This window comes from Coccidioides posadasii, chromosome 1 (genome assembly GCF_018416015.2).
Source record: "Coccidioides posadasii str. Silveira chromosome 1, complete sequence".
NCBI classification, from domain to species: Eukaryota; Fungi; Ascomycota; class Eurotiomycetes; order Onygenales; family Onygenaceae; genus Coccidioides; species Coccidioides posadasii.
Window position 1 is genome coordinate 6,601,774 of NC_089407.1, and position 21,478 is coordinate 6,623,251.

Consider the following 21,478-nt stretch of genomic DNA (forward strand, 5'->3'; position numbering starts at 1 on the left):
GGTCAGCGCAGCGCGCTCCGGCAACCCCGAACAACTCTTCCCGCCAACATGATGGGCATCTCTGCAGGGGTCTTCTATGAGTCATGAGCCTCGAGTACCACCAAAATGCATACAGAGTTCACTGTGCTTCATTGAAAAATTAAGAGAAAATAAATAAACTCGTAAAAATTCAATTCTCTGGGTCTTCACTAACCATTCTATCAAAGAACCCAAACAGCGGGGTTTATACACCTCGAGTCGACTGCGTACGTAACAAAAGACTTATCTTCCTGGCGTACTTCCGTTCCGTAAGGCTTTGCTCGAAAGGATTTTCTTGAGCTGCAGGACTAGCTGCTTTCTTCGCTTCCCCAACATCCAATCTCTTCTCGTCTTTCAAGTCGGGGTTTAATGCTCTTGACACTTGATCTTTGCCCTCCTTATGGCTCTTTGATCCATCTGCTTCGGAGTGCTCTTGATCTTGGGTGATTCTCGAGGTAGAGATTCGAGAAGTGTGCCTTTTGGGCTCCCGATGTTTTCCTGTAAAAGACCGCCTTGACTTGTTTTTTCTGAGTTTTAATGCACTCCCCGATTGATGCCAGGGAGGAGAGGTAAGCTCCGGGATAAGCTGGGGGCTTGGGGTTTTCGGTGATACTCGATCTAAGCTCAAAATGAAACTTTAGATCACCCTTCCTCACCCACGGAACAAGAAGTATTCACTCAACTCTTTGTACACTTGGTGGGTATCATGGCCAATCAAATAGATTAAGTTCCTAGAATAGCAGGACGAGCTAAACTGTGATGAGGAAGATGTTCTCTGAGAGGAATGGTAATCAGGGAATAAAGACTTCAAGACACAGCCTAATGAAACTGAGGAACAAGGATATACCAACTTGAGGACCGCTTGAAAACTTATACCAAATAGTTGTAATTTAGACAAGAAAACCTGACAAAATTGAAAAATTGAAAAGATCGTTGCAAGGCTAAATATACTACGAACCATTTGTCAAAGAAAAGAAAAGGCTGACGCCATGGAGATCCATGAACCAGGACTGGGCAGAAACCTCAGATCCATAGTAAAATGGAGTCCCGTCATGTAAAATTAGGCATGTCCCCAAGAGTTGGAGAGAAGATCACAACAAAGACAACAGATAAAGGAGGGGTTGAGCTGATATATGTGAGAACTTTTTCGAAAGAGTACAAAATTGGCATCGAAAAGTCCTAGTAAGGCAGGAGTTGAAGTAAAAGTCTTGGTGAAAGAAAATTGTATCAACAAAAGGAGAATTAGGAACAAACGCAGCGAGGTTCACCTCCCGGGATGTCTCCGACGACACAGATGGAATAACTTAAACCTAGCCAGAAGGCATTAAAATGAAAACGCAACCGGAAGGGTCCCCAACAGCTCAAGAGAGGTCAAGGAATCCGTAGATCTTGAAAGGAGGTACCAAGCACATAAGATGGGGAGTACATAAGCAATTTATGTGACCACAAAGCTTTATTCAGGATAGAAACATCTTATTTGAAGAGGAAACTGCTGATTCATATGTTTTTCTCCTGGTAGTTTGGAAGAACAGGTGGACAGGAATTCACTTGCATATAACAGCAGGCTATGAGGATCTTTCCTCTCTCCAAGCCGGGAATACTCGATATGTCAAGAGTGGACAGTCAAGAGACCAACCCAGATACCTCTCCAATGTGAGGCCTTTGACAATGACATCCCTACTCATTTGTGTGGACCAATGGCTGATTAGAGTGTTCACCATAACTCCGCGGTGATGGATCGGCTCATGCGAGGACGTTGGGATAGAGTTCGCCCTGCAGACCGTCAGCGCTCGGGTGCTTGTCACGTGATAGAGAGAAAATACCTAACGGTTAGTCAGCATTCCATGAGCATCGCAGAAAACCTACACCTGGTCGTGCATGGTCGATACACTGTATTTGGTCATTCAATTGCTATCCGAATTCAGGTGGAGTTGAGAGCAGCGCCTTAGAGGAGACATTCCGTTCCGTCTAGTTGATAAGAATTGCCGATCTTGTCTCTTCCCGTACCGTTCCCGGGCCGCCCATCACAAAGATGGCCAAAAGAGGTAAAGCAATGACTTCCCGGCGCATTTCTCCCGGCGACGTTCCAAGTTTTTCCCGGGTCAGGCTTAACTAGTTACCTGATCGATCCCATACTGATGTGTTTTTTGCATGCTAGCCAAGTCCCGCACCATCGCCGTTCGCCTTATCAGCATGGCCATGACCGGCTACTACAAGACCCTTGTCCGACCACGCGCAAGCAGACCGCTTAGCATGCTTAAATACGATCCCGTCGTGAAGAAGAAGGTACTATTCTTGGAAGCCAGGCGCGGCGGCAAATAGACATGCGATTATGCTGTATTCGTCTAGTATCGAGGTTATCGAACGAGGTCTCAGGGCCGATATCGAGTCTATGTGCACAACGGCGGAAAGCGGGATGGGCAGTATGTACGCTGGATAATTGGCTCGAAATACGTCTATTGCGATACTTTACAGTCATATCTCGAATGCCTATGCGAGATACATGCCCTCGCTGACGAAATACGCTGTCGGGCCACGTTGATTCGTGACTACCTGAATGCATCCAATGAAATGATACACTTGGCGGGCGTTTTTGGGGTTGTGGTGAGGGGAAAACACACCTCTACATATGCGTATATGTATGTATATTATGTACTTATATTTCTGTGTTGTCAGACCTCTTTTCCGGCATTCTAGACGGCGTTGTTATTTTCATAGGAAGTTACTCATATATCTTATTTCAAATACCAGAAGTCTCCCTCCTGTGGTCTTTTACTTTAACCGATGCAAGCACCATACCTTTGAAATGCAGAATTTTCCATGTAGCAATATATTAATGCTCCTTACCGTCAGCCGAATTCTCGTGTGTGGTCTGGGTTTCCGGTCAAACTTTCTTTATTCTCCGCCCATTATTTTGGATAATCTTGTTTGAATCTATTGTTGTACAGTTCTCCTGCTTCGGGTTAGTGCTACCCGGATGTAGAGAATATTTATATCCCCTACCTTTTTTCCTTCCATACCGCCGAGGTCTTCTATAACTCATAGATGATTCCGCTGATTGTGTGATGGCCCATATATGTCGGCTACTCGATAAAATGGTGCTCGGGTTGTCCGATGACTTGAAATATTGCGAGGAAGCGCGTGTCTGGCGCCTAGGAACTGCGGGCGCCCCTGCTTCTTTAGTCATCTGGCTTTCCATTCTCGACGAAGTGTGCACTTCATTGTCCTCTCTCCCGGCCAGGGCTGGCAGTGCGCGTTCTTTAAGAATGCTTTTAGGTAGCTTTTGTCCCTTTTCTGCCTGACTCGACCCTTTTATTTCTTCTAGGTTTTGGTTCTTCTCCTGGGGAGCATGCAGAGATTCATCAGCATAATTACGATGAATCATGTGCGACTCAACCTTCACGTCTTTGATTGGGCTAGGTGGAAGTTTTGTCATGGGTGTGCTACTATTGCCCAGTTGTAATTTTGGTGTCGACGGGGGGATGTTGGCGACCCTCCAGCTTTCATACACTGGGGTATTGCTCAAATAATCAATACTCTGCGAAGGTGAACTGCGTCGACCATCGAGATCCCACTGAACTTGGGAGAAGGGCTTAATGCGCGGCGTGGTAATTCGGGTGTGTTTTTTCTTAGAAGCGGAGCGTTTTTGCACCTGAGGTTTCAAAGGAGAGCAAGAGATACTCCTGCTAATGCTTTCTTTACGGTATACAACTCTAGTTGTCTTGTACCCAGGGGTCGAGCACCGAGGCGAAGTTTTTCTTTCAATGCTTGGGGTCAAATTTGCGATGCGTTTTCTTTTCCCGGTGCTTTTTGATCCTTGGAGAGATACTTCATCAGTGTCGGCATCCAGTAACATCTTGCTGGATTCCTGCAAACGAGCAAAGTATGACAACCGCCTTTCAAGCGTGACCCATGACTGCACTAGCAGATCATTAGCACCAAGGATACTAAATTGGCGTAATAGACCCTCGATCTTTGTCAACGATTCCTCCTCTCGATCTAACCTGCCTTGCAGTTTTCGCAATTCGCTATCTTTTGCTTGTATGGTTTGGTGAAGATTAACCATATTCTCTTCCTGCTTGGACAAATCCAACTCTGCAGTCCGGCATGCAGTATCATCATCTCTACTTTTCAGGCGTTCAGTCAATTCCATATTCTCCTTGTGGGCATCCTCTAGCTTTTTCCGCAAGTCTTTAAGCTCTAGCGTTCCTTGGGCAGCTTCTTCCCGCAATCTTTCTATAACGGTTGCATTGTCTTTGAGCGTCGCTATTTCGTTCGTTAGAAACGCTATGTTTTCATCCTTTTGAACGCTCTCGTCTCGCATGAGGTCGAACTTTTCTTGTAGGAGAGATAATTGACAGGAGCTCTCCATCCAGCTCTGCGCTTCAACCAACTCTATCTTCATTTTGGCATTCTCTGCGAGAGCTCTTTGGAGACTTGACTTCGCTTCTTCAGCATCCATGGCATGAAAAGCCTTCTCGTCCTTTAACTTGAATACCACTTCATCCGGGTCTGCGATTTCTTCCTGACGGGTACTCTCTAAATCGTTTATCATCTTTGCGTTTTCTGTAACCTGAAAGTTGCGTTAGCTCAGAATAAATGCATGGAAGGCATAGACTTACAGTAATCTCAAGCTCACTTTGTGAGCTTCCAGCAGCTGCCTTGGTTACTGTTAGCAATTTTTCCGCCGGCTATGGTGGAATTACACACTAATTTTGATTTCAGGAGCGCTGTCTGCTCTTTGAGCATATTCGCACTTTTCTCTGCAGTGGCCTTTTCACGTTTAATTTGATGCAATTGCTGTTCAAACCATGCGCGATTTTGCTCTGTTGACAGCAGACTTGCCTTCGTAAATTCAGCCCTGACCCTGTTCTCGATACTGATTGTGTCCTTTTCAAACTTCGCTTTTTCGGTCTCCAGGTTCACGATCTGCGTCTCAGAATTCTGGAGTCTACTTTTGGTCTCAGATAAACCGGCTTCAAGCTTGGACACCTCCTCCTCTTTTGCTTTCAGTTTTGCAGTTGCATCATCCAATACTGCAGAAATCTCTTTAAACTGTATCCGGAGTTTGGATAGCTCATGGCGATCTTCAGACGACTGGCAAGCATCGGCTAGCTGGTTTTGCAAGGACTCTACCTCCTTTTGGAGAGCGCTGACATCATTTCGAAGGATGCTTTCAGTCTCTTTTAAAATGGCATTTTCAACGTTGATTTGTGCTAAAGTTGCTTCTGCAATTTTTACCTTTTCCTGTAACATTCCATTAGTTTGCTTGGTGTCAGCTAGCTTGATCGAAGCCGTAAATGATTCTTCAAAGAAGACACGCATATCACTAAGTTGTTGGATAATTCTGGAGGCTTGCTGATTCTGTACGTCGAAACCACTGGCTGCGTGGAGCTCTGTTTTTTGGTTCTGAGAATCTACCCTGGTCCCAGTAAGTCTCCTTTCCGTACAAAAAGGAACAGGGAACGAACTTCATAGAAATATCCCGTAATGCTTTGTCGATTTGGGCTAACTGGGCCAGGTCAATGGATTCCGGCTTACTGAGCGTTTCCAGAATTTCTAGGCAGGGCTTTAACTGAAGTCCAAGCTCCGCTTTGATGGTGGACTGTGATTCTGTTAACAAATTCTTGATTCTCTCAGCAAGATTCCCAACGTTGGAGGCGGTTTCGGTTTGAGTTTGCTGGAGTAGCGCTATTTGTTTTAGTCCTCTATTTGAATGATTTCGGATAAATGCTTCGAGTGTAGAGGTACGATTCTTCTCTCGTTCCAGTAACTTCTCGCTATTCTCCAGTCTGTTGTCCCTCAAGGCCAGCGACTGTTCCAGTACGGTGAACTTAGCCTGCATGCTGGCTAATTCGGCTCTTTGCTGGGTTATGGCCTTGCTCAAATGGTCAGTACCACATTTCAGGTGCCTTAAATCTGTTTGCAATTGATGCTTCCCCCGGACAAGTGCGATTTGTGCTGACTTGAGAAAGTGTCCATCTTTGCGAAGAATCTCATGATCATTTCCAATGATGGCCACAAGACTCTTAACCTTTCCAAGCTTGACCTTCCACCTCTCTATAATGTTCCTCTGTGCGGTATTCTGCGTCTCTTGTGCATGACAACGATCCTCTGCCTCCCTCAGTTGGGATTTCAACGCTTCATTCTCTTCATTGACTTCTCTAAGCTTCTTCTCCGTTTCTTCCCGTAATGCCGCAGTTGCCGCTTCTACCTGATCGCGTTTCTTTAATCTGTGGATCAGAAGATAAAACAAATCTTCTTCAGACGGTTGGGAAGGAAGGCTTGAGGTTTTGCCAGTATCCTTACTTAGACGGCTTGGAGTCCGTAGCCTTTGCTGCTTTGAAATTTTGGATGTCGTAGACCCTGATGTAGATGAAGACCGAGCGGATCGTTCATTGTGAGACGTGCATCTTTCCCTATTCAGTCTCGGTTCGCTGGTATGCATAGGATTGTTGTTGGATGATATAGAGGTTGCACGACTCAATTGGCGAACCTTGACAAGAACGATTCCCAATGATTATTAGCACCAGCTGGAGCCAACTGAGTGAAAGTGGATAAAGAGAATTTAGTAACCAAAGTTCCAGACAAGTCACTCATCTGGAGGCATAAAGATAACTAGCTTCTAAAGGGAAATTTAATCTTGGGCCCAACTGTGTTATTTTTGTCTTTGTCACTCACAGATTCTGGTAGTTCATGTCTCATAAGAGGGGCTACAACGATTTATGTTAGTAATTTTGCGCCAAATAAAGGAAGAAAGGACGGCGTATAGCTACCAGTTTCCTTGGTTAAACTGTTGGCGATACGCTTGCTCCTTACACGAGGCTCTGCCTCCCGTGCTTGAGAATCAATGCATAGATTGGTATCTGGGCTAGCGTTTGGACAGCTCTGTGTGGCTGCAAATGCCTGCATTGGTTCAAACTGCGGCTGCGGACTGGTGGATGATGGCTCATTACCGAGATCACCTTCGGTAGATTCCACCGTTGGGGTAATATCACTAAGAAAAACGGGGTTAACCATAAAACCAGACAGAAATTCCGGTGCAATAAACTCACTTTTGGCTAGAGTTCTGTTCCATGCTACTCATGGCACTTATGTTTGCCGCTATAGGGACCGAGATCCCTCTCCCAATTCCGCCATCTCCTCTCGCGGCTCGCGGCAGCGGTCTGATCGAGAAACTAGGCGCTGGGTGGGTGGGTCGGGCAAAATGGAAACTAGAGTTGCCATCAAGACTAGAATTGGGCGGACGGGCAATGAGAGTTCGAAAATCCTTGCTTGGAGAGGTCACAACTTTCACTGCACAATGCCCCAGGACCTTTTTTGAGGTGGGAGATAACCCTACATTGTCATCAATGTTAGCTGGTGAGAGCTGCCGGTTCTCAAGATCTGCTGTCTGATCCATGGCTACTATAATCAAGTCGATGGTCCAGGTACCCGCTTTAGAAGAAGTTCACTAGCATTAGGTACTTCGCAGCCACCCGTACGGGTAAAAATTTGACGGTCTCGTCAACGTGGACTGCTGTGCTGTAGTTGGCAAAGGTTCCGAAAGGATGGGGGGTTCCAGGGAGCTCCGAGTGAAGATAGGGGGTGATGAAGAGAGGTTGAAGAGGGAGGGGGTTTTTAAAGCCAGTCGAGAAGTGTCGTGTTAAGTTGCCAAATCGGGCAACTCACTCTCCGCGGGTATGCGCTGGCCTCTTGCGGCATAGCTTCACCGGGAAAACCAATACCGTGCAAAGGGAGCCGAAGGTCGAGAGACCCGAGCCCCTAGATACAAGACGATCACGCCCAACTTACAGGGTAAATCAAGCTTTGATGAGTGGAAATGGGACCGAATGCTGGTCTGCCATATAGAAACTCATTAGCCATTTGAAGGCCTTATCACTTTGGTTGTCGTGCAAATTGACCCTGTCTCAAACGGCCTCCTGGCGCTGGGAAGTCGTGCAGAAGACAAGATACGGGGATGAGTCCTCCATATCGCTCTATCCTGCAACCATTCACAGACAGAAAAGTGTTACTGTATTCTGTGTACACCAGAGGTGTCCCAGTTACCGCAGTCGAACTCAGGCGTGCCCTTCATCCAATCTTGGAGAAAATTTCAGGCAACCTATAATAGACAAAAGAGCTCCCACACAATTTTCACTAGCAAACAGGCCATCACCGTTGTGAGAGATAAGTTATGTCTGCAAACATCACCGGCAAGCGGAAAACATGCTCTTCTGCGCCTCGTCGGGAATGAAACAAGCTAAGTATATGTCCAGCTTCGACTCGCAAGCTCCCACCCTATCACAGAGTCCTATACGCCCATTAAAGCAAGGACAGGGATCATGGTTAGTACATTCAGTAATTTTGAGGGGAGTGCGGGATAGAAAAATGCCGTCGGGACAACTATCAGAAGAGTCCTGGAACGTCCTGCAGAGTACGCAGGAGGAACTAGGCTGAAGGCCTTCATATTCGACGCGGCTTGCCGACGCGCCAAGACGCGCAGTTTAACCTGATTGATGATCCTTGACCAGCCGCCCAGGGGAACATGCCCCAATGGTCCATGTCTTCGCCTTTTGGTGATTGTGCCCGTTTCTAATTCAAGGCCTTTACTCCGTACCACACCCTCTACTATCGCCGAGTCTTTGGTTGACTTGCGTACTTTCGCGGCAATCATCTCCGCTCTCATACCCCTGGAAAAGTCAAAATAATACTCCGTTCTCCGTACTTCATATCAAATATTATAATTTTACTCGATAATTTAGTGTTTTCAAACGTGAGCAATTTCAAAATAAGTCAATAACAGCATCACTCCTCAGCAAAGCAGAGTACAAATTCACATACTCTCGAAAGGCCTTTTGATAAGGAAGGTCGCCTGTTTCGCTGTCAAGTGCCACGTACAGTCGATACTCCCTGTCCGATGATGAGGTTACTTCTCATCCTTGTGACTTCGACTGCCTTCCTTCACTGCCAATGCCTTTGTTCAGCAGGGCGGGCTGATCCATGAGTAAGGCCACACTTCAAATGTGCATGCAGGGTTTAGATGAATCCAGCACCAGGTATTTATGTTGTGGTGATGATTTGGATAATTATGGAATAATAGTATTGGACAACAGATATCTCGCTGCTGCTATCATAAAATTTGTGACCGTCACGTAATCGTTTTAATCTTTGGCCCTCACAAGAGCCCCATGGATATAGTTAAATGTTCACCTTGAACCCCAAATGAAAGAAAAATGAAAAATGAAAATGAAAATGTATAGCACTTTTCAGGGGTATAATAAGGGACAGTTAGTGTAGAAGGGTGAGACTGTCAGATCACGACAATAGGGTAAACGAATGCCTCGACTTTTGAAGCTTTCGATACTCGGCCACAGCTGGGCTAAGTGAGGATTTCTGGGGCGATCCTTCGACATCACCAGCAGCATCGTGGCCAGGTGCCTGATTCCTGGATCTCTCATGCCCTTCTTTTCCGGTAATGTAATAATGTTCGTCGTCTTCATCCATTTCTATCCTCCACCGTTCGCTAAGCTGACGGCCTTCAGGCCCGGCACCGCAGGCTCCCTGTAATCGAACACTCGATGGGCTATTCAGCGCCAAGGCAAATATATTTTGGGGTTCAGTGAAGTCGGTTACCTGGGTACCCCGAATATCGAAGTACATGTACGCCAGGCAAACAAGATTGGTCAAAAACACATGGACAAGGACGATATAGAAAATCTTTTGCCAGGAATATGTGCCGCCAGATGCGTATTCGCTGACGCGAATAGTAGCCGGGAAATCCTCGTAGACAGTCTTGCCATCCTCAATTACCGGGCTTTCACCGTACTCCCAGTACTGGGAAAAAGTGGCACCTTCTGTGCTTTCTAAGAGAGTTGAGCTTCCCATGGCTGCTAACGCTTCTGCCAATGAGGGTAATCGAGGATTGAGAGAGTACTCCTTGGTCTCATTCTTAAAGCCTCCGGTTAGCTGCATGAGGAGTCTAGCGTTGCTCGAATGCCCGTCGGTAATGCCTGTTCCTAAACTGACTGAGTTCACCCAGTTCGACGCTACATTTTTCCAATCGGGATCGATCAAAAAGGGCTTAGACTTATGTGCCGTTCGATGATACGCCAATTCGTCATCTTTGTCCTCGCAGTTAACCCCCATCTTACCCCCACTTGCTGCAGCGTGGTATTGGGTTGAGCATTTGGATGTGGTCCCTCCCTTAATACTACAAAGCACATATGGTGAACTCGTCTCTGATGGAGGTGACGCGCCGAGTAGATAGACAGAGTGTAACGGATAGCGACCGGAACCGTTCACTATCGTATTATAGGGTGCGGGCAGTCTTGGAAAAATGGGAGCTTGCTGATCTCCCTTTTTACCAAATCCAAATATGTCATCGACAACTGTTTCATTCAGCATATCAGGGGAAGTAGGAATATCACTCGGCGCAGATGCCGGCCAAGCTGAGAAGTTGAGTTTCTGAGCATAGGGCCATTTCGAATATATTATCGGAGTCAGCTCATCTTCAGTCATGCCAACACAAGTTACTTGGATAGCAGGAGACGCCACTGAAGCAGAAATGTAGAATTCTCCAAAGCCGGCGAAGTCAGATGGCTGTCGCAGTTTGTTACGGGGATCTCTTGAGGCTATGAATACTCCAGCATGCGGCATGGCAGCAGTAGCAATGTTGACCATTCTTCCGTGCTTCCTCGAAAGTTCTGTCATATTTTGGACATCGATCCACTCTCCAGAAACAGTGGTATTATCATACCAAGTCCCAGTTGGATATGGCCGTTCCGATAAAGCGCGGGAGCTGAGATTGCCGGACCGTGATATAGTTGCCCAGTCGGCAAGGTACTGCTGGTAATTGTGGTAGCTATGTCCAACATGCGTAAGTTGCATACAGGTGCCCCCGTACTCTAACGGGTCCATCTCAGGAGTAATAGGTGTCAAACATTTGTTGGCTAAATAGTCTTTATTTGCAAACTTCGACGCTACCTGACCATACAGCGTGGTGTCTTCGGTCGGTCCAAATTTGAGTTTTGGTGAGACTAGGGAGTATGAGCGGCAACGTATGACTGTTCGTAGGAAAAGGACTCACCCAGTGTTTCAGCTGCAGTGGTATATAACATTGCCATCCATGCAGTAGTTAGAGCGGCCATGCCCAAAATAGTCATGGCGGAATAACGAACGTTTTCCCAGTGAGTTAAAAGGGTGCCAGGTTGCATTATCCAGCTCCGCATCGACATATCTGCAATAGAAATACCGGGAGATCGCTTCGCCAAAGCTCTGCGGCTCAACACTTGTCCTAGGAAGGCCACAAACACAGTCACGAACGACAATTCGATCGTCTTAGCAAAGAGAGCACTTAATAATGACGCTGTAGACGGTGATAGTCCGCCATCCGTTCCGACGCGTCTTCCGTAGCGCGGTTTGACGCATGCGACGACGAGGTATATGCCTGAAAACGCAGTAGAGTAAAATGCGAGGATCAAGATACTGATGGACAACCATGAGGTGCGTCGTTGGACGACATTCTTTCGACTTGAACATTTAATATTGCCTGAGTGACCTGCATTCCTGTGTCAGCTGATCGCATCTCTAACTTGATAGATTTCTATTTACCTCTGCCGCCTTCGCCTGGAGGATTCGACGTCGGGGTGTTGTGCACTAAGGTAGGCGAACTCTCGAGATGGATAGGGTACGAAGATAATAGATAGGCCTCAGATGGGGTATTTCGTGATGTATGGATTAAGTCATCCGGTGAGTCGCGGCCTTGTCCATGAAGAGCGTTGCTTGACGAGGACGATTGATTGCGGGAGCGTTGATCGGATCCATTATCGAAGACATTGCTGAATGCATCGCCGTAACTACCAAGTCCTAAGCCAACCATGCTGGATGGGTTGGCATGCAGGGCTCTCTCTGGACTGATCGAATGTGAAGTACGGCGGTGTCGAGTATCGTCAACCGAAGGAATCCGCTCATATGGCGACCGCGAAAGGTCGGGGTTCCGGCCCCGTGAGAAGACGGCATCGGGTTGCGATATCGTCGGTCGTGAGCTTGGCTCCGGCGGTGACTCCATTCCTCACAAACGACAGGATTGTTGAGTTTGCGCACAGGCAAGGATCCAGCGCAAATATTATAGTGATGGATTCATGCCGTGGAGTACTGTAATTGGGCGCTGGGAGCGAGCAAGAAGACTTTCAGCGACAGTTTGGGCGGGGTTCAGCAAGCAGAGCGGCTTGGGGTAAAGAAATTTCGACCTGGAGCTTGGAGCAAATATAGATTGCACACGCTGAGGGCGATCACAGCCTGACGATGAGCGGGGACGAGAGATCGTCACATTTATCGACTAACAAGCCAGTGCTAAAATTAACAGCTTGGAGATGTCACCAAGAGTGTCAGAAGGGCAAAGGACAGCAGAATGGGTGCGCTTGGGCCTTGTCATGCAGTATCCTCACTAACCGCAGCGCCAGAAACCCACTGACCGCTGGTACTCTTTGCAAACCCACATCCTAAAAGGCTGGAGAGGGAGCTGCCAGCCTAGTGAGTTCGCCAACTCCCGTGCTGCTTGGGCCATGCCGGCTGTGCAGTGCAGTGGTTGTGACTGGACAAAACGAAAATTTATCCAGCCTTGTCCAGTCCACTTGACCAACATTTGTGTGATAAGCTATTGCGCTGCTGGGAAAAACAAAGCGACTCCTGCATTGGCCCTTGTGCTCAAACCGGTTGTTTGCTTCTGCGAGGTCGAGGTGGAGGGTTTTGCGCATGGGGCGACAAGGAAGACCCCTGTGCGGTTGAACCGCCACTGTTCGCCTTAGCCGTTCGAACGGCACGACTAACGACGGCGCAACACCAACAAAATCGCGGGATCGCCAGCACCAGCGCCGTCTTCCACGTCGCCGGCCAATCAAGAATCCGGATATTCGTTAGTTACGGGTTCTCCGTGGACGCTCTGAGGTGCCGACTCAACACGCCAACGAGGCTGGGAAGTTGACTTTGCAGAATTCAATTGCAATTCCCCTCTCGCTTTCCCGGCTCTCTGTTCGAAGCAAGGCACCGGAGTAACAGCGACGACTCCGTAGATATGGGTCAGATAACTGTCGATGGTGAGAAGGAAAAAGACAGCGGAACTCGTCGCGAAACGACCCCCGGGGGCCAAGCTTGAAAACCCTTTCTAGCAAAATGACCGCCCCTGTCGAACGTTCTCAAAGCCTTGCGCAGATAGATGGAGGGACATAACTAACGTATCTCTCTCGCCCTCTATCTCTCTGTCTCTGTCTCTCTCGCGTGCGCACTTCCCGTCGAGCGAGCTTATTCTCAACGGCTCCAATAATGGCAGCACTGTTGAGTAGGAGACCTGCGCGGCGGTTGAGCTCTGTGATCCTTCATGCTCGATATCGTTTCAATTTCTTCAATGCAACCACTGATGGATCGATGGTTTCTCCTCGAGCTGGCGAATCAAACCCACTCGCATGTATCGTTCTCTTCGACATCTGCAGCACTAATGTTTGAAAATCATGGCTGGACGGGCTTCAGGATGGTCCGCACGCTCTGATGAAACCGACCGCAGACGCAGCATACTCTGTAACTGCCGCATTAACTAATGCCAGTTGGCCGAGAGTACCAAGGGCAAACTTCGGCCAGTACTCCGTAGTTACCCCGGACTTTGGTTTTTTTTTCTTTTTTCTTTTTCAAAGTTTCTAGCACTGCGCATATACGTTATTATATTCGGCAGCAACTTTAAGCCACCCCATTCTACAACACGGAGACTGGTTCCAATGCCTGCTATTGTTCTCACACCTGAGCAACTTATCGCTTTTCCAGCAAGCCAATGTGTTTCATGCTATCAAGCGACTGCTAGTAAATACACAAGGCCCAGGAATTCAGGCTCTGCTCAGATTTACATGATCTAACCGTCTTATTTAGGATCCCTTGACTTGCCAGGTATAGTCCATAACTACTCCGTACTCCCGTAGGCCTTTTAAACCGACGGCCGATCGGAACCCAGTCTTCCAAGATTCTCGGCCTGCTTGCCGAACAGGAAACCTGCCAAATTGCCCCTCGGCCCCGGCTCTCAAAGGCTCGAGACGATCTGAGCTGTTGAGGATGTCTATACATCATTTCGCTGGTCTCAGATTGCACGTCGGACTGGAAGGGCCCGGCACCTTCTCCGGGGTTTCAGTCTTTGGAAGGACTCACGTAAAAAAGGGGTCTCACATCTATTATTCTAGGCCGTATCGAAGTTCGGCGTTGAATATTGCGGAAAAGAAAAGGAAAAGAAAGGAATGAAATCAGACTCCCAACACATCACCCTTCAAAAGCCTGTCTACCGGTCTCCGTCCTCTCCAAAGTCAACTCACGGATGGCGAAGCAAGTGAGCAGCCCAATTCCAGAGATGACAGTCATAGTGATCCATACGGTTCTTGTTGCATCGGTGTACACGTCAAGGATAACCAACTTCTCAACTCTAGGTAGGTCTAAAGTCTTCAGGGTTGGGATCATGCTTATAGCCGCATATCCATCTGCTAGGCCTTTTAGCGGCCCCGGTAGGTTGACGTTCTTGATCTCGGCAGCAAACTTATTCGCAAAGATACCCGAGCCTAGTGCAACACCTATGACGGCGCCCAGCTGACGAGCAAAAACAAATGTCCCCATAGCAATCCCTGCCTGTAATTCATCGCTCGCAGCCTGGACGGGAATCCCAAGTCCTGGGAAAAGGATCCCTAATCCAAGAGCAGCAACAACTTGCAGACCCACCCGATTCGGAACCGAAGTGTGTGAATCATATAAAATAAACAGCCCCATTCCCACCGTCGAAAGGAGCCATCCGGACCAAGCTGCCCATGTGTATCGGCGAATGTATTCAATTGCGAATGCTGTAGCGACCGCGCTAATTGAGACGCCCACAGAAAGGGGTAACGCAGTGATGGCACCAGATATGGGTTCTAGCCCGAGAGAACCTTCGAAGTATATTGGAACATAGAACACAACCGTGTAAAGAACGAGCCCGTGTAGGAAAGCTCCGAGCAATGCACCCCAGCGAGTGGGGACCGTAAAAAGCCAGTAAGGAAGCAGAGGCGTTTTCGAATACCCTTCGTACACCCCGAACGCAATCAATAGCAGTATCCCAAATACTAGCGGCACAACCGTACCGGCAGAAGTCCACTGGTACAAGCTCCCAGCCCACGTAATAGCCAGAGCAAAGAGCGTGAGGCCGGGGATAAACAAGGCTATTCCAATCCAGTCGACTTTGGCGAATTTAGTTCTCAGCGATTCCGGGATTGTCTTTAAGCGCAGAAATAGTGGTACCAGCACAACAGGGAAAATTAGGATTGGCAAGTTGATCCAGGCAATCCAGCGCCAGGAAACAAGCTCTGCGAACATACCGCCAATCAACGGACCAAACGCTGAGCCGGCAGCCCAAACAAAGCTCAAGATACCCAGATAGAGTGGACGTTCTGCGAGCGTGGTGATATCAGTGAGAATTATTTCCGAAAGGGCTTCTAATCCGCCTCCACCAACGCCTTGGACAGCACGGCCTGCAATCAACGTCTTCATGTCCCTGGAAAAGCCGATGATGAGCGAGCCAACACCAAACAGAACAATGCAGCAATATAAAATTTGCTTGCGGCCAAAAATATCCGACAACGCAGTGTGAACCGGCTGAAATAGAATCGAAGTTAAGAGGAACGAAACCCCAGCGCAGAATGATTCAAGTGTTGTTCCCCCAAGTTCCTTTGCAATGATCTATCCCCAAGCAAGACACATATTAGGATCAACACTGAAAATGGATACATATCTTGGGCCTATGAACATACCGGGAGAGCAACTGAGAGACTGGTCGCGTCGAGGGCACTGGCAAATGCCACAGTCGCTAGAGCGAAGAAGGCGAGTCTGAAAGGCCATCCTTTCTTCGATCTCTTCGTGGGCTCTGCGGGTTCTTCGATGTCAAACTGCGAGGACGGAGGCAGTATCTGAATTTCATCCGAAAATCGTTCAGATACCTTCAAGGTAGGTACTGGCGGAAGCGGTTTGGACATCTTTGCAACCAGTTATGGGCAATCAACGAGATCATGTCCTAAAAGGGGTACCTATGTTTTCCTTTTAGCTTTGAGACTTGGACCATCTTGTTAATAGGAAAAATGAAAGATCAAAATCTAATGCAAAGTCGTGGCGCAGGTATCCATGGCAAAATCCCCGTATGGATTACGCCTACAACATTTCAAATGAGAAAGTGCGCCGTGTCTAGAATCCACATGCATAGTTAAGGCTATACAGAGACATTGTCCAAACAGAGTTACACTGTTTGATCCACAGGGGGCTTGTACGAAGGGGTCGGTTGAAGAAAGCTGTAATACCGACGGTGGCTGGCCAAGATCGCAAGTGTCAGGATATTCCAGGATATCGTGCCCTGAGGACGAGTTCCTGTAGGAACCGGCCACATTAGAACATTGCTGTGTTTCGTAGTCGGCAGTCACACCTTTTGCCGGGAAGATGTGGTTGCACCTTAAGGGGGTGTCCATGGCTCTCATGTGGCAATGAATGGGGGTAAGGCCTAGTCGAGCCTTTCATCGTTCAATCATATCGCATATTCAACACGTTGGAAGAGAATCTTCACTTAGTATACAACTCCACAACGTACGAACGTTGTCCTGTGGATGAAAGCCAATGTCCAATGTCCATTCTGAAGTGCCGATTCCAATTCGGTCGGGAGGAAGTAAGGCTGACTTCGGAGCTTTAACTATTTCGAGTTTAAGACCCGACCATTCCGGATACTCTAAAACATGGCGCATCTTTTTAGATGTCAAATACTCCGTACACAAAGGCAATCTATGTATTCCAAGACGTAATCGGGGGCCATAACCCAGCGAAAGAAAAAAAAAACAGTCATTCTACGATCTTCAATCGTTTCACTCCTGCTTTTCGGGAAGAGCAACAAGACGAGGTATCAAAAAATAGTCTCGCGAAAGCCTGACAACGGCCCCTCGATCCATCACGCCGCTCTGTAAACGAATGTATTCGACAAAAATGAGATAGTAATATACCCCGAATGCAGTAAGAATATGCCACCTAGATGAATCGTTACCGTATCGCCCAAAAAAAAAAAAAAAAAAAAAAAAAAAAAAAGGAGAGAAAATACGTCCACCCTTACCAGCTATGGAGTTCCAACAGCATTCCTAAGGGCATTCCCAAAATTTGACGAATGCCTCGAAGGTCGTCGCACGAAAAAACATCAATCAACCACAGAAGAAAGCCGGCCAAGAACGTAACTGGATTCGAAGAGAGTCAGCTCAAAAATTTTGTACCAGTGCAAGTAATGGAGACACCCAAGTTACCTGATCCTACGAGAGCAAGGCGTTTCATTTCTGATCGAATGGCTGCATTTCCGACACCACGTAACAACCAGGTACATCGCGCGGCCACCACGATGACCATAAGGGCAAAGCAAACGCGATGGGCCAAAGAGTTCTCCTGCTGGATGTGGAGAATAGTAATAACCAGTGAGCCGGTAAAAAAGGAGAGGCCAAGCATCAGCTGAACCAGCGGCCTCAATCTAAATGCGAATACGGCGTAAATGACGGTGGCAGTAGCATATAGCATTGCCATTTCATCAACTGATGTCCCGCCATATTAGTAAACCTGGCCGCCAACCAACAGGGACCTTGCAGCAGACCTATCTGGGCCGGGAACTTCAGTGTAGAGTGGAAGGCTATGGATCCGACACCCACTCCTGCCAGCTGCATATAGCTTAAGAGAATCGCGTAGTCCCCTGCCCGTCGTTCAGAGCAGAACAGGCCCCTCCACGCGAGATATACTGACAGATGTCATGTTAGACCTTGAGAATAGAAAAGCGGGGTAAGCTATTAAAAAGAAAAAGAAGAAAGAACTAACAATACGCAAGGTTTGACATTGTATTGACAAACTCTGCGATGTATGGTGTAACGATATAATCCTAACGCCAGCAATATGCCAGAGACACAGGTTAGCACATGAAACAATTTCAAGGAACTCATTGAAACCCAATAAACACGAGGGTGACCGACAAGCTCGCAGAAGCTGACATCAAGTTAGTCTTGGAAGCGTTCAAGAACCTAAGCTCTCCTTTCCGAGGAATCCACTCACTTCATTGTCGAAGTCCTTGGACTCCAGAAGCCCGCCGGGGGTGGGGAGGGATAAGTCCAACCAAAGATTGCCATCGCGGTTATCCTGTCGACCCAGTTGTTTGGAACAGGTTTCCAGGTATTTCTCACAAATATTGGTGGCCAAGATAGCAAGGACTAATCTTAAAGGCAGATCATGTGCGAAAAGGCACTGAGTTATAACACGAGGCTGTAGAAATTTGTCTCAACACTCCATCAGCCCTATCAGGGACACCTTGCCTGTGTTTTACATACTGTTCACAACAGATCATCAAAACCCCATTCGATTGGCCAATCAAAGTACTGAAGAGCCTGTTGGTTGTTCAAACCAGCTCCGACAGATTGACTGAACCGGAGGCCAGTTAGCTTGACTGCAAAGTTAACTGAAATTATTAAGATGATAATGACGATGATGGTGGTGATGGTGCTGGAAAATATTAACCTCTTCATTATGACGGGCAGTGCTCTCGGGAACCCTGAACCCGAATCAGATATTCATCCTCAGGTGACTAACGCACCCAGCAGGCATACATGCAGACATAAGAAGAACAGTGGACGGCTGAATCACTGCAGGCATGGGAGCTGACCTTGTGGCCCGGAGACCTCATAGAACCGTCCCAACGGACTGATGTTGGGCGGACGCCACTGCAAGCCGCAATCTAAAAATAACTAAGTTAACTAGCCAACTTTGTCCGTGACTTCATCACTATTAACTAGCTACCTCCAAAGGTCTCAATCCTACAAAGCGTGTGCAAAGCGATCCAGCTACCAGTTTACCACTGGCTCTACAAATCATTGGGAGAACTCTGCGGCGGATTTTGGAAGATTCGAGTCGAGAGGTTGGAGGCCGGTGTAACCACGATGTACTCTAAAGAGGTTGACAAAGGTTTGTGATTCCTAAGTTCCTCAGCCCGTTAGGTTAACCATCATCCAAGTCCACCATGTATAAAGTTAGCCCCGTTTGCGTATTCGAATTCTTATTCGCTTTTGGTTCTACAATCCTGACCCTGTTGTGTTCGATCCGCCCAGCCCGACCACGGACATGGTTCAATATTCCCATCAGTTCCAAAGCACACACATACGCACATACTCCGTACGTTTGGTTCGAATCCACCTAAGATTCCCCAGTCCCTGCAATGTTCTCAACACGTGCACTTGGCCTTGCGTTGTGTGGATTTTTTGGTATCCCTGTGGCTATGTCGGTGCTGGAAATGGGCTACTCCTTGGCCTGACGGTATCCCTTAAGATCCGCTGCTGCGTGGACATCCCTGGCTCAGCTCATATACATACCCTCTAGTCAGATTTCGATGAAGAGACTTTTCAGTCAAGCAATCTATTTTCACAACTGTATTACCCTGTGGAGAGTAGATCTTCCGTATACTGAACACCCAAAAATCTGCTAGCTCTATAGCGGAGTTATATCGCCCTACAATATTGATAATATCACCTTTCCAGCACAATATCTGCAATCCTATAAACAGTAATGCTCTACTCAAAATAGGCTCTCCCTTCTCAAAGTCATTTGCAGAATTTCACTCCGAACTTCCGTTCGCGACACCCTCAATTTCCAGTACATGAGCTTGCTTAGCCAGCTGCCGTCCGCGTTCATACCGAATTCCTGTATCACTGCCCTTCCAGATAGTGCCGAAGACCCTATCCCAGAACGAGAAAAACGGTTGGGAGAAATTAGTCTGTTGAGACCCGTTAGCCTTGGAAATCGACTCTTTACTCCTAATTCCAGGAAGCAAGTTTTCCTACCTTCATTCCCCAGCTTTGGTGATGGATATCGTGATACAGAGCATTGTTGTCTGTAAAAAGCTGAAGCGGATCCCACGGTAGCAGGAAGCCCGAATGGTCATCGACCGTTTTCAGCGTCGCGAAAGTGAAGAAATAGATACCCTGGCGTATGCTTAATTGAGCCACCCTAAAGGCGAGAAGAGAGCCGATCGTGTCTTGCACAAAGCCTTCTAGTGGATGGTTATATAGAGCACCAAAAGCATATGGCACATAGAGCTGATGGTGTCTATAGTGGAAGGTGCCTAGACTCTTTTAGGCGCTGGCTTCATTTCATATAACCAGATAATCATCGCCAGTGGTCATGGACTTACGATAGAGCCACCTATTCTTATGCATGCACCAGTGGATGCCATATTGCCAGCTATCGACGAAGAACGCCGCAAGAGCATATTGGAACGCGGGGATCTACGGAGTTAGGAGCAACGCCCTGTTGAACTAGGAATTGAATACCATGACTTACAAGAACATAGTAAATGGTCTTAGCAACCGCCACTTGCCACCCGGCAAATCCGACAGCAGATGCACATTGGGCTGGCAGATTGACCTTCTCAGCAAGGCTAAGTAGGTCTATACCCGTGATCGCAAATAAAGACGGAAGATACTCTTTCCCAAGCTGAATTCTTTGCACCCACGTAACAATATTCTGTTGTTCATTGACGATTTCATCAGGTTCGAAGTATGCCAGGCCAATCCCCACGACAACTTGTAACACATGTTGGATGAGGACGCCCTGGATGACATCCCTTTTGCGAATCCTATTTCGCTTCAAAAACTCCTCGGGGGTATGGAGTTTATATTTTGAGAGCCAGCCATTGTCGTCACAAGCTTGGAAAATTAGGGAAAAGAACCAGTAAACGGCAACGGGAAGAACGACAATAAGAATTTTGTCAGAGATGAACGGTATGAGAGATGAAGCTCGAATATCAGGGCTGCTTTCCGCCGTGACTATGGGTATCATTTTATTAGATGAAAACGTAAAGTTCATTGTAGCGATTTTCCAGCCCAAAGTTGGCAAAATAGTAAATGAACCATGAGAATGCCAATCAAAGTCTCTCAGAATCGAGTCTCCCGAGAAAGAAGATGAATTGCTGGGAAGAAAGGTACCTAAGAAAATATATCATGGTTGATCGTATATATCCGATACCATATATATATTCTTCAGCTCTCGGGGCAGCTCCCTCGCCCCCCTACCCAGGGCCAGCAGTGCAACATGATCAAATCGAGACATTCTCCGACTGCATCCCTTCATCTTTTCTGCAAACTCGACCTACCACTTCACGAAATATGCAGATCCGGCCCGCCGAAAGAAAAAAAATGCGGACCCATTGATTCCAATGAAGATTTTACTTCAACACGAAACGATTTCCAGCGGCAAACCCCGACGCGTTGCGGCATGAAAGGCTACCCCGGAGTTACTCAGACAATTGGACCCAATTCGGCCACACTAGAACTTGCTTTTTTCTCGTTGGATACGATTTTGTGGTTCACAGCCAACATGAATCCCCGTCTCCCACCCCCCCTCGGATCGCAATCGAGTGGTAGTGCATTGATAA

General features: G+C 47.5%; 7 protein-coding genes across 8 annotated transcripts; 2 read left to right on the plus strand and 5 right to left on the minus strand.

The window, feature by feature from the left end:
- Positions 1 to 2,050: 2,050 nt before the first annotated feature.
- D8B26_001954 (mitochondrial 54S ribosomal protein bL33m) lies at positions 2,051 to 2,340 on the plus strand (the record flags this gene model as incomplete). Its single annotated transcript, XM_003065903.2, has 2 exons — positions 2,051 to 2,063; positions 2,177 to 2,340. The coding sequence occupies 2 exons, from the start codon at positions 2,051 to 2,053 to the stop codon at positions 2,338 to 2,340; spliced, it is 177 nt and encodes a 58-aa protein (XP_003065949.1).
- Positions 2,341 to 2,902: 562 nt separating this feature from the next.
- On the minus strand, positions 2,903 to 7,420 carry D8B26_001955 (uncharacterized protein; the record flags this gene model as incomplete). Its single annotated transcript, XM_066123691.1, has 7 exons — positions 2,903 to 4,591; positions 4,641 to 4,679; positions 4,729 to 5,440; positions 5,490 to 6,514; positions 6,700 to 6,731; positions 6,795 to 7,015; positions 7,074 to 7,420. 7 exons carry the CDS (start codon positions 7,418 to 7,420, stop codon positions 2,903 to 2,905), a joined length of 4,065 nt encoding a protein of 1,354 aa, XP_065979766.1.
- A 1,847-nt stretch (positions 7,421 to 9,267) lies between these two features.
- D8B26_001956 (uncharacterized protein) lies at positions 9,268 to 13,529 on the minus strand. The gene is made up of 3 exons (XM_003065905.2): positions 11,611 to 13,529; positions 11,087 to 11,557; positions 9,268 to 11,036 (listed from the first exon to the last, which is right to left on the minus strand). Exons 1-3 carry the CDS (start codon positions 12,065 to 12,067, stop codon positions 9,316 to 9,318), a joined length of 2,649 nt encoding a protein of 882 aa, XP_003065951.1. The 5' UTR covers positions 12,068 to 13,529; the 3' UTR covers positions 9,268 to 9,315.
- Positions 13,530 to 14,196: 667 nt separating this feature from the next.
- Positions 14,197 to 16,064, minus strand: D8B26_001957 (uncharacterized protein). The gene is made up of 2 exons (XM_003065906.2): positions 15,807 to 16,064; positions 14,197 to 15,735 (listed from the first exon to the last, which is right to left on the minus strand). Exons 1-2 carry the CDS (start codon positions 16,026 to 16,028, stop codon positions 14,296 to 14,298), a joined length of 1,662 nt encoding a protein of 553 aa, XP_003065952.1. The 5' UTR covers positions 16,029 to 16,064; the 3' UTR covers positions 14,197 to 14,295.
- A 628-nt stretch (positions 16,065 to 16,692) lies between these two features.
- On the minus strand, positions 16,693 to 17,969 carry D8B26_001958 (uncharacterized protein). 2 transcript variants are annotated; one of them, XM_003065907.2, is made up of 5 exons: positions 17,881 to 17,969; positions 17,663 to 17,803; positions 17,325 to 17,603; positions 17,141 to 17,258; positions 16,693 to 17,058 (listed from the first exon to the last, which is right to left on the minus strand). In XM_003065907.2, the coding sequence occupies exons 1-5, from the start codon at positions 17,897 to 17,899 to the stop codon at positions 16,899 to 16,901; spliced, it is 717 nt and encodes a 238-aa protein (XP_003065953.2). In that variant the 5' UTR covers positions 17,900 to 17,969; the 3' UTR covers positions 16,693 to 16,898. The 2 variants fall into 2 exon arrangements, with proteins under 2 accessions (XP_003065953.2, XP_065979767.1); XM_066123692.1 differs by lacking the exon at positions 17,881 to 17,969 and having other exon boundaries at positions 17,325 to 17,828.
- Positions 17,970 to 19,660: 1,691 nt separating this feature from the next.
- Positions 19,661 to 20,910, minus strand: SUR2 (Sphingolipid C4-hydroxylase sur2; the record flags this gene model as incomplete). Its single annotated transcript, XM_003065908.2, has 4 exons — positions 19,661 to 19,819; positions 19,887 to 20,167; positions 20,237 to 20,330; positions 20,386 to 20,910. The coding sequence occupies 4 exons, from the start codon at positions 20,908 to 20,910 to the stop codon at positions 19,661 to 19,663; spliced, it is 1,059 nt and encodes a 352-aa protein (XP_003065954.2).
- D8B26_001960 (uncharacterized protein) lies at positions 20,222 to 21,254 on the plus strand (the record flags this gene model as incomplete). The annotated part of the gene is made up of 2 exons (XM_066123693.1): positions 20,222 to 20,337; positions 20,396 to 21,254. Exon 2 carries the CDS (start codon positions 20,949 to 20,951, stop codon positions 21,252 to 21,254), a length of 306 nt encoding a protein of 101 aa, XP_065979768.1. The 5' UTR covers positions 20,222 to 20,337; positions 20,396 to 20,948.
- Positions 21,255 to 21,478: the final 224 nt, after the last annotated feature.